Raw genomic sequence first — 12,569 nt, 5'->3', positions numbered from 1 at the left:
CAATACAATTGTTCGTACACCACTACAACCTAATAATCTCATTTTCATCATCTGATTTTCACTTTCCTTTCCATTTCAATTGTACTCATTGCAACTATTAGCAAAATGGTTTTCTCAGCTTTTTTAATTATTTCTATTTTTTTTACCTTATTTAAGAATAATAGTTAAATAATAATAATAATAAGACAAAACAAAACAAATAAATTAAGAATCCAAAATGCATCTTTGTCTAAAAACTTTTAAATAATAATTACAATACGAATTTCAGCTCTTTTTTTTTTTTTTTTTTCCATTCCAAAATCATTGTACACCGTAGCCACCATCACTCAACATATGCCGGCGACGCCTTGGTTTGATTTTAGTTAGACAAAGCTGCATTGTCGACCATTTCATTACCCTATGCTTTTGCCTCGACATGACTTATATAAATTGATTGTTGGATCAGTTTCTATGATTTTCTGTACTTACTATTAGTGTTTCCATGGAGACCAACAATCTTCTTGTGTTGGACTTGGTCCTTCCAATCATAGGATATGAACTTAGCTAAAACAACCAAATAGAACATTACAATTGCATAAACCATTTGGACAAGTTAAAACTAGTCATACACAGTACTAAACATTTTCACAATTATTATTTTTTATTTTTGTCAGGGAGGGAAAAATGAATGATATTTTCCTAAGCTGGATTAGAACCTTATAACTAAGGTTCAGGAACCTCTAATTAATTTACCATTTGAGTTATATGGGAAGCTCAACTTTTCACTATTTAAAACACTCATGACCCACCCTTGCACTTGCCATTGGTACCAAACACAAGCAAAACTGAAACTGAGTGAATGAATAAAAAAATATCCACTTGCCCTTTGTTTTTTTTCTAAAGCCCCTCCTTTTAGAATCAAGCACCAAGCTTCACCTAAAATACTCTGGTTTGAGCCACAATCCACACCCAAGCGTTCTTGTTTTTTTTTTCTTCCTAGGTTACTATAGTAATGGGCTCAGATTTGTTTAGTGAGTCAAGTAGCTAGACTAAGCTATTATATATTTATATTGACACCTCCAAAAAAACAAACACTACCATTTATTTGTATTTGTAGGATTTTTTGTTGAGTAATTTATTTTATTGGGTAGGTTTTTTTTTCAATAGTTATTGTTTAAATTAAAGATAAGGAAATATAAAATATAATTAAAACAAAAGAAATGTTAGTCAGTGTCAAGACATTAATAAGGAATAAAAAAATATTTTTTTTTTGTAAAAGAAAAATAATAGATACCTACTTTTTATGATTTTCAATGCAGTTTAACATAATTTCTAATAAAAATTTATTATTTTTAATTTTTTAACAAGTATTTTGAGGGTGCTAATTAGCAAGATCCATAAAATTAAATGCATTGTAGAGAAGATAAATTGAGTTAAGAGAAAAATAAAGTATTTTGAGGGCGCCAGTCAGCAAGTTTCATAAAGAATTGTTTCTTTTAAAAAAATTATTAAAAGAAAAGCTATTATGAGTTACATGTTTGGCATTGTCCTTGCTACGATCTCTCATTCTGTATTTTAAAATGTTTTCAATTGTAAGTGTTTTCCCTAATTGGTGGACACATTTTATTTTAAAAACAATAACATAAAATTTATTTTCTAGTTAAAATCAACATATTCTCATTTTTTCAATAAATTTATTTTGTTGTATCTTGAAAGGGGCAAAACAAATTTTGTTAAAATTATTAATATTTTTTTTGTCTTAAAGTTATTTCTCAATCGATAACTGAGGACTATTTTCTTTCAAGATGGATGGATTACTCAAGTAGGTATATTTCTTTCAACCAAGGCTTTTTTTTTTATACACAACCTGAAATTAAACTATTGTCATCATGTTTAAGGAACTCAACTATCTAACAACTATATCAAACTTTATTATTGATTGTTAATATATTTACACAGTCAGTTAACATTAAATTGACTCTTTTTTAAGTATATAACTTTCACCATAGGCATCCTATATGTGCATCGTATATGTACTATGTACATGTATGGCTTGCTAGTTGCTATAAATATATTGCATACACTGTCTTATTCCTAAAGATGAAAATAGATCAGATTATTCGATATAAAGCTCTGTTATCTAACATTTTTAAAAATTTAACTTAACTTAATTTATTTAATTAATAGAATTAATTTAAATTTTTTAAAAATTTAATTAATAAAATAGATTAGATTTGAGGTTAAAAAAAAGTTTATTAAACTTATTTAAAATTTATAATAATATATTAAATAATTTTATATAAAAAATATAATATAATAATATATTAAATAAAATAACTTTTAAAATAAATAAAATCTTAATACTTTTTGTTGAAGTTAAAGAGTGTCTTTACTACATACTTTCGAAAAGAAAGAATTCTATTTGCTAAAGTCTTTTATATATAGTTGATTTATATTTAAGTTATTTTAATTATATTTATTATTAGTTCATCTTATCTTATTATAATTTTATTGTGTATTTATTTATATTATATTATATGTAGTTCTTTTTTAACGTGAAGTAGGCCATTAAAAAAATTAATAGAATAAAACAGACTTTTAAAAAAGTTAAAATAGATTTAATAAAAAGTCTTTGACAGATAATAGATAATAAATTAAACTTATACTTTAAAATTATTAAATAGATTAAATTTATTTATATAAAGTCTAATTAAGTCTATTTTTATCCCAACTTATTATCATTATGATTAAAGACATAATGTTTATTACTTTTCAGGAAGTGATGAAAACAAAAACCATGAATTATGTAAGGTATCGTTAAAAAGCTTAGCTAAACTTCAGTTTGACTAGTAGGTTTAGTAACTACTAGTATAGTGATTCTGGATTCTACACATGTACGATGAGTTTCAAACCATTGAATTCTGGAACATAGTAACTAATGATAGAAAATATTTGTGAAGTAGGAAGAGAGAGGTACGGTCAAAGTAACAACGGCACATTGAATGGGTACTGAAAAGGAATTCCCAAAAAGAGGGATATGGAATTAAAATATAAGCATGCCAACGCCATGCAGCCACTTTGGTGGACTCCACTTGACATCTTTTGTGTAAACACACACTGCCACTCATCATTTTTTACACTCTAAATTATTACCCATTGGACATCAATTATTCTAATCAAAGATTCCTGTTATTGTTTCAATATGCTTTTTAATTTAAGAACAGAAGAATTATAGAAATTGAGGGTGAAAGCCATAATGAATAAGGAATTTGACTCATTGCTTAAAGGAAAAGTGGGTATTGATCTTCATTCACTGTGATTTGTTTTGTTTCATTTCCTGTACCTAACTTTTTATTTCATTCAAAGTATTAATTAGTCTATGCGGTTGTCCTATCTATAAAATTCATTAAATTAGAGAAAACACTTATTTCCACCAAATAAATATTAGGTTATTAGCTTTAAACAAGTCAATGATGGGTTCTTTTCATTATTATAAAGTGTACATCATAATCCACAATCACATATATGATAAGAATCAATTAAATTAGTGGAAAGATTTATTTTAATAAGGTGAACTTGTAGAAATTTTTGTATTAAAAAAATAGTATAAAAGTAATAATTTTTATAAGTTAATTAAAAATAATTTATCTGTTCAAATTTTAGAAAAATTAAATAAAAAATTTTCAAAAATTAAAAAAAATATAAATATAAATTATTTATAACTTACAAACAAAATTATTTATTTTTAGTGTTAATTTTTTCTCTGATAAAGAGTCATCGAAAATTTTATCCAAATAAACCATAAGTCAATTTTACTTTATACCATACCATAATTTTGTTGCTATCATACAGAGTATATTTGTACACTAATGAATTAATAATTAACTCAAGAGTATATAAACAAAATGACTGAGAGTCAAAATAATCTGAAATGTTTTAGACAAACTGATCGCACAAACTTAAAATTTACATTTTTCTTATTTTTAAATTGAACTTACACTCAAAATTCTAATCTAATCTAATATTAGAGACTGATTCACACTTCAAATTCTAATATGGTATCATAACTTGATTTAAAAAAGAAGTTAAAGCCCCAAAAAATATAACAAAAGAATAAAGGCCCAAAATTTTAAAAAATTTCCAATAAAATAGAAAATAAAAGTCTAAAAAAAGTTAGATTTGTCACATTAAAAAAATCAACAGAAAAAAGCATAACCGTCCAAGAAAAAAAATTAAAATAGAGATTTAAACTTAAAGTATAAGTTTAAGCTAAAAATATTAAAATGCTAAAAGCTTAAGTTAACAAACGTGTAAATTAGTTAGATTTAAAAAACAAGTAAGATAAAAATAATTAAATATTGATATTTTAGATAAATAAGTTACTCAAACTTAAAGCTCACTCTCTCCTTAAACTTAAACCAATTGACCCACTTTTTTTACACTTGAATTCTCAAATTTGAATTTTTATGGAATAAGCTGAATAAAAGAGCTGAACCAAAAATAAATAAAAAAACATGCAGAAAGGATAAATTCGAAAAAATAGCAAATAAGAAAGAAGTTAGATAAGTATTTTTAAATTATACAACACGTATGTTTATTATGTTAGACTTTTCGTAATTTTTACCTTTAATGGTTTATTATTTTTAAATTACTGTTACTTCTTTTATTTTAAATTTTATAATTTTTACTTACATTATAATTTTCACGTAATAGAAATAGTTTTCACAAAATATTAAAAAAAATTACTCGAATTCATAAATTTGATAATCGAAAAAAAAAGTTGAGTGTATTTCTTTTTTAATTACTATAAAACTCTAACATAAGTCAATTTTATATCCTATTTTGATAATAGAAGAAGAGAGAGAGTTTTTTCTTTTTTCATTTGATTTTTCAAATACATCCATCAACTCTATTTTTTTTTTTATAATCAACAATCATTACATTAAAGATAAAATGAACCACCTTGCTAAAATATCTAACATGTTAAACCGAAAATGCTATGTATTCGTGTGTTATTAATGTCAAATTTTCTAATAAAGGGCATCAGATAGGAATAGAAAGTAAAAATATATTGCTCTCACATATTTGTATTTCAGTCTTTTTTACACCTCACACCAAAAAATAGAGTGTATAACTAACGTTATTTTCGTAAAATGCACTCCATCCCTAATTGCTATGTTGGCTTTGACAATGAATTGGCTAGCCTCTAATCTGTCTAAATTTTTTTCTTATTGGTCAACCCATGTGAAGCTAGATAAATACACATCATGCAACATATCTAAAATAGAGTTTAATTTTATCCTAGAGTAAATTTTAAAATTATTTTTCAAAAATTGTGTGTGTGTGGGGTAAAGTTTAATTTATCACTAAAATAGCACCCTAATGATAAATATTAAACTGACTTAAAAAAAGAACCTTTAAAGAACTGATTTGATTGTAAAATTTATTCTTTAATAAAAATTGTCATTATAATATTTTTATCATTTAACTTGGAAATAAGGGTTTGTTTGACAGATTTAACTATATTAATAAGAGGTTGCTTTGAACTCGAGATATAATTTCAAAATTATGTTTGTAGACACATTAAGTTAAAGATTAACAATATTGTATTAATAATTACACGGAATATTGAGTTAATTAAAGAATATGATAATGCACTATAAGAAATTATATTTATTAATGGAAAATATAGTGTTAAGATTGTTTCTATTAATGTAAATTTTGTCTAATAAAAATTTATTATTATAAACATTGCAAACCTACATTAATAATTTAATATATTATAATAACAATTGGTGTTTTACTAGCATTATTAATATATTTGAAAATCAGAAAATAATATTTTCTAAATTTTCACTCTATACATAAAAAAAAAATGTATGGTTTCAAGTTTCATATATATATATATATATATATGTATATATATATGACAATTTTTTTTTGACGTAACACAGCAACCTGCATTGTCATATATACAACAAAAATGACGGGTGTAACGTAACTCACATGGTGGGGTTTCAATCCGCTGCGTCTCTTTTATCATCACCTAACTCGGTACAACCCAACCCAGTTTGGTCAACCTCCATTTTTAATTCTACACCTTATTTATATTCACTTCCACTTTGCTTCTTTTTTTTTTTTTTCAGAAAATATAATTACTACTACTTTATTAAAATTAAATCACTACCTTCTAGAGGGAGAATATTTTATAAGCATGCTTTAGATACATAGGCACTCAAAGATGACAAAACGAGATACAAATAATCAATATACTAAATAATATCATTAAAGTGTTTATATCCACTAAACACTTAAATTAACTGATACAGAATTGTTTAAATTTAAGTTTAAATGAGTTTAGTTAGATTAAATATTTAGGGAGCGATTTTAATTTAAATAAAAAATTATTTGAAAATTAAAATTACTTATAATTTATAAAAATTATTTTAATGAGTTAGCAATAATAGAAGACAAAAGAAATAGGAAGAAAACAAAAGAGGAAGATGCTTTGGGTAGCAACGAGATGAAGCGGAAGGAGAGGATATTAGAAAACCTTAATCTCTTCAGCAACCCGAATATCCATCTTGACCACTTTATATCATAAAAGACAAAATCTCCACAACCTCTTCAACAACGCTTTATCTGTAGTTTATTACTTAAACACATGTATCAATCTTATAATTTTGTATCCTAAATTCAAATTTTATTATTGTTTTATTTTTATTAAGTTACATAATTTATTTGTATTTTAAGGGAACAATTGTTGGAAAATTAATTTAAATATAAGATTTCAAAATATTATATACAGGAATGTGAAATTTTTAAAAAATTATAAAAATATGAATGGTGCTTTTTTACTAAATAAATTATTTTTAAAAAATATTGTTGGTGAATTTTAAATTCTAACAAATTAATTAATTTTTTTAAATTTTTTTTTTAAAATCATCTATGATGATTTTTAATTTTTTATATTTTTGTAATTTTTTCAAAATCTTATATTTTGGTATATATTATTTGTAAACACCGGATAAAAAAATCACAATTATTCCTAATTTCATAAGCCTAATTTTGTTCCCTTGGTTAAATCATTCAGTTTATTTAAAAAAAAAATTTAATTAACAATTTAGAGTTTGAGTTATTAAAAATCAACCTACATTTATTCATTTAAAATAATTTATAATAATTATACAATTCTAAATAAATACTTAAAATTACAATAAAATTAGTCTATAATAAATTTATATTAAAAAATGTAGTTAATATATTTTTAATAAAATATTAATTATTAATTTCCTTTCATGACACACATTAAAATATTAACAATTACTATATCCTGCTACTGAAACTGTATTAATGAGATGTTTAATGCAAATTTTGAATTCAAGAAAAAAAAAAGGCAATTGGCGCTAATGATTCACACGTGGCACTACCAAAATCTGAAAAACATTAAAATGAGTTGGAGTTGGCCATTCACTTTCCTTCTTTCATTCAGTCCCACCTTTGAAAAGCAGTGTACCTTAAAGAAGGAACACAGATGGCCCCACACACACTCTCTCTCCCCTGCTCAACAAAGTGTACCACAATCACAGTACTACCTAAGCTATCATTAACTTCTTCCCATTCATTCAAACACCAAAAATCAAAAAAGAGAAAGCAAAAGCTAACCATAACTATCTCCAACTACACTTTAGTTCCACACTCAGCCCCTTCCCTAGACAGAGAAACTCACTTCTAGTGAGGGAATAAATCATCAATTAAATAATAAAAAACAAGAGCACTGCTAATCAAGCTTTTGTTTTTGCCTTCTTCTTCTCTTCTCTGGTCATTGTGGTTTCATTCACCCCTTCGAAGTTTTAGTATGAAGAGAGAGTGTGTATGTGTGTGTGTGTGTTTTGTGGAGCCGAGGGAACACTAAAGAAGCTCCGAGCAGCTGTGGAAGGAGACAATAGAGGGAAGAAGAGGGGAAACAAAGGAATACCCATTGTTTTTCTTCTTCATTTCAATGGTGGGTCTCTATCCTTTTTTTCCTATTATGCTTCATTTTGTTTTTTTTTCCTTCTTTCTCTCCTTTGGGGTGCCTAGATCTCTCTTTTTTTCAGCATTTTTTTGCTCTTTCTTTGTTTTGTTTGTTTAGTTGTTTTAGGTGATAATTATCCAAAGTAAACGAAAGAGAAATGTATGGACTTTTTGCATTTTGACGTTTCTCAACGTCCTTATTACCTGTTGTTTGGGTTCTCTCTCTCGCTCTCTCGTGTATATCTTATTTAATCAGAAGTCGAGGTTTCTTCCTCGAAGATTTGTACTTTGAGGTGTCTGATTGATGGGTCTGCGAGGATTTGTCTGATTATATCTTCTCTCAGGCATCCGCGAGCTAAATTATATTCCATCTATTCGTTTCATGATATCTGTTCTGGTTAACTGTGTCGCCCCATTTCTAATCAATTTTCAAACTTGGATGATTTAAACTCTTACATATCCACAGCTATAACAGTTTTAGGAAAAACATTTTACCCAAGGCTTTGTGTTTAATGGTGTCTATGATTTCTGATTCCTGATGCCTCAAGCTGCTAATTGAGCTTCTACGTTTGTCATTCTAAGTTGATCTAATTCATAATGTTGTTTGTGCTTTCAGCAGTCAACACAACTCAGAAAACAATGATTACTAGAGTTTTTCATTACATATTTTGTTAGCTAGTTTCCAACTTGTTTCGCTTGTTTAAAACACATCCTATTCTGTATTGATAATTGGTTATTTTATTAAAAGCTCACTTAACTCTAACTTAGTGAAGCTCCTATTTAATTAGTTCCTTGCTCTAATTACAGGGTTTTCTTGACTAGAAGTCTTTGTTTGTTGATATGTGATATTGGGATATGGAGAGGGTTGCGGAGCCAAAGGTACTTCCTCGGTCCTTACCTGTTCTTGTTGAGGTATCTAATGCACACACAGCTGCAATAAGAGAGGCAGGTCAGAAACTAAATGGGCATGATGTTTCAAGTGTGCGTGGAATTTCAGTGAGAGAAGTGAATCAGTTTTCTAAAGCACGGGATGGTCCGATGACACGTTTGGCTTCCATCAGAGAAGTGGCTCAATTATCAAATGCGCGTATAGTTTTGGTAAGGGAAGATATGGGATTCGATACACGATCCTCTCAAGAACCAGTCTCCCCTGTGCCTACAAGAACATGGAAAGGAAAGGGCTCTTTACCAGAACCTGAAGATCTTATGCCTGATATTGAGACATTGAAGGGCAGCAATGATCCTTTAGGGGAAACTGGTCCAAGTTCGTTTGCCGGTGCTAGTCATCCCCCAGAACCTGTTGATACTGATCTTATGAGAACGGTTTATGTACCAATTGGTCAAAGCAAATCTGAGGCCGGATGCTTAATGAAGAGCATGTCCTTGAAGGGTCCTTTCTTAGATGATCTTTCAATTCGTGTTCCAACTAAGAAACCAAGCCTAGCTGTTGTTTCTCCTACGGAAAGTCTTGTTGAAGAATCAAATGACATGGTTAACTCATCCTCACCATTTTCTGGTGCTCGTGCGTCACAGAATATGGAGAACTCTCCCCTTGCCCCAGATTCTGAGGAGAAAGAATGTGTTTGGGATGCTTCTTTGCCTCCAAGTGGCAATGTCAGTCCTCATAGTAGTATTGATAGTACTAGTGTTGTCAGAACAATGAGCATTGTTAATAGTTGTGCAAGTACATATCGGAGTGATGCAGTCACTAGTGATGGCATGCTTAGTTTAGACAGAAATTGTGATAGCACTAAAGGAAGTGTAAGGGGGGATTCACTTGAGAGTGCAAAAACTAGTGCTAGTCGAGCAAGTGATAGCAGTGGCCTCAGTGATGACAGCAACTGGAGTAACATTACTGGTAGTGCCAATAAGCCTCACAAAGGAAATGATCCTAGGTGGAAGGCTATCCTTGCCATTAGATTACGGGATGGAATTTTGGGCATGAGTCATTTTAGGTTACTCAAACGACTTGGTTGTGGTGACATTGGAAGTGTATATCTCTCAGAACTGAGTGCAACACGGTGTTTTTTTGCAATGAAAGTTATGGACAAGGCATCCTTAGCAAGCAGAAATAAGCTGACTAGAGCACAGACAGAAAGAGAGATATTGCAGTTGCTGGACCATCCATTTCTACCTACGTTGTATACTCATTTTGAGACTGACAGATTCTCCTGTTTGGTAATGGAATACTGTCCTGGGGGTGACCTACACACTTTAAGACAACGGCAACCTGGGAAACATTTCTCAGAGTATGCTGCACGGTATGATTTGTACTCCACAAATATACTTTCATTTACCAAAACTTTTTGTTGCTTTCCATTATGAAGATTTCCTTTTTCTATGATCTTTATGTGTGTTCATGAGTGATTATGTTAAATTATTCAAGTGTCATTCAATTTCAAAATTTCAAGCTATCTAAAATTCATGGGATTTTGGGTTTAACCACTCCTGTTCGGGGTTTGTTTAGGCTCAAGATGTCAGTCTGAAAGAGCGGATAAATCAGTAATTGGTTAGTCTGATTAGATGCTAAAGCAACAATCCCCCAAAAGTAGAAATTTATGCAGCAGACAGAGATTGATCTTAAATATAATCTCAAATTGTGCGCGGTGAAACAGACCTGCGTCAGTGAATTGCCAAAATTATTTGATCAATTAAGAGTTGTGACATCCATGAAATCACAAGGCTACATTTACATACGTGGCAACTTAGATTGAGATCACAAGACTTTATTTGGACAAAAACAAATTTTTATATGAAATGCTGGGTTGTTCAATAACATGGAGAGTTGTTTTTCTTCTATGTCTGAAACAGCAGGAAGATTTCAAAACAATTCCATTATGATTTAGTTTAATAAACCAATATGTATTTTTTTCATATGATGGTTATTTTGGATGATGTACTTTTTCTTTCCTGTGTGCACTAATGAAGTAATTGCCATTCTGTGTATGTAGCTTCTATGCTGCTGAGGTCCTGTTGGCACTTGAATATCTTCACATGCTTGGAGTTGTGTATAGAGACCTTAAACCTGAAAATGTATTGGTCCGAGATGATGGTCATATAATGCTCTCAGACTTTGATCTTTCACTCAGATGTGCTGTTTCACCTACCCTTATTAGATCTTTCGACGGCGACCCCTCGAAACGTGCTGGTGGCGCATTCTGTGTTCAACCTGCTTGTATTGAACCTTCATCAGTATGCATCCAGCCTTCATGTTTCATGCCTCGGCTCTTTGCTCCGAAAAATAAGAAATCGCGAAAGCCTAAAGCTGAACTTGGCCTGCCGTCCAGCACGCTTCCAGAGCTTGTTGCTGAACCAACAGCAGCTCGGTCTATGTCTTTTGTCGGCACTCACGAATACCTTGCCCCTGAAATCATCAAAGGAGAAGGCCATGGAAGTGCAGTTGACTGGTGGACATTTGGAATATTCTTGCATGAGTTATTATATGGTAAAACTCCTTTCAAAGGATCTGGAAACCGTGCCACGCTTTTCAATGTAGTAGGTCAGCAGCTCAGGTTTCCCGAATCACCGGCCACGAGTTATGCCAGCCGTGATCTGATCCGAGGCTTGCTGGTGAAGGAGCCTCAGCACCGTCTCGGAGTGAAGAGAGGTGCAACTGAGATCAAACAGCACCCCTTCTTTGAAGGCGTGAACTGGGCATTGATTAGGTGCAGCACACCACCAGAAATTCCAAGGCCAGTTGAAACCGAACCACCAGCTAAGTTTGAAGCAGTTGATACTATTGGTGTTAGCAACAACAGTAGTAAGAGAATGGTAGGTAATGACATGAAGTCTGGGGGTAATTATCTGGACTTTGAGTTCTTTTAGTTTGGATTCTTCATTCTACTTTGTATTTTTATTTCCTTCATCTGTTAATTTTACAAGCTATCTATGGCTACATTATCTTGTTATTTCAGTTTAGTCACACTTAGCAGAATTCCATTTCAGTTGGAAATGATACCTCTTATCCAGGGTAGGATTGGATCCCCTTGTCTAATACAAAAATTAATATAGATAATCCATGATCTTTTCTCTCAATACAGAATCTAGATATTTATCATTAAGTTATTAATTCTTTATTTTTTTGTCTTTCTGATTTTATCAGGTAAATTGATGTCATTTGCTGTGTTTTTCATTCAAGAAGAGAGCTTTTTATGAATGATTTAATTTTTTTTATATATGGCCGGTTTAAAATTTTTCCTACACTATCATGCACTGTCACCACGTAAACGAGATTGACAATGAGAACAATTACACTATATCTTGTTATGCTTCGTCACATGATAATCGAGGTTGAGAATGACAAAAAAAATTGACATCACTTGGTAGCATAGACGTTTACATAGTTTTAGAGCAATTCAGAGCTTTGTTTGTTTTATCCTAATCAATCAAATTACATTGTTTGTAGACCCTTGCGGGGCTTGCAAAGTTGGTGCTCATGTCAATTACATGGATATAGACCATTGTTTATGAATTTATCTTCGTAAGTTTTCCATAGAAGTTTATTAAAATAATTTTTTAAAACTTTTTAAAAAGTTTCACAGGCAAGCGCATGAATAAATTCTCATACGATAAAA

At 30.0% G+C, this 12,569-nt stretch overlaps 1 protein-coding gene across 1 annotated transcript; it reads left to right on the top strand.

Moving 5' to 3' along the window:
* The first annotated feature begins 7,724 nt into the window (after positions 1 to 7,724).
* LOC113861920 (serine/threonine-protein kinase D6PK) lies at positions 7,725 to 11,882 on the top strand. The gene is made up of 3 exons (XM_027495027.1): positions 7,725 to 7,984; positions 8,803 to 10,256; positions 10,947 to 11,882. The coding sequence occupies exons 2-3, from the start codon at positions 8,851 to 8,853 to the stop codon at positions 11,818 to 11,820; spliced, it is 2,280 nt and encodes a 759-aa protein (XP_027350828.1). The 5' UTR covers positions 7,725 to 7,984; positions 8,803 to 8,850; the 3' UTR covers positions 11,821 to 11,882.
* The last annotated feature ends 687 nt before the right edge of the window (positions 11,883 to 12,569 follow it).

Source organism: Abrus precatorius, unplaced genomic scaffold (genome assembly GCF_003935025.1).
Source record: "Abrus precatorius isolate BTA unplaced genomic scaffold, Abrus_2018 Scaffold3, whole genome shotgun sequence".
NCBI classification, from domain to species: domain Eukaryota; kingdom Viridiplantae; phylum Streptophyta; class Magnoliopsida; order Fabales; family Fabaceae; genus Abrus; species Abrus precatorius.
This window is presented reverse-complemented; position numbering and strand designations above follow the sequence as displayed.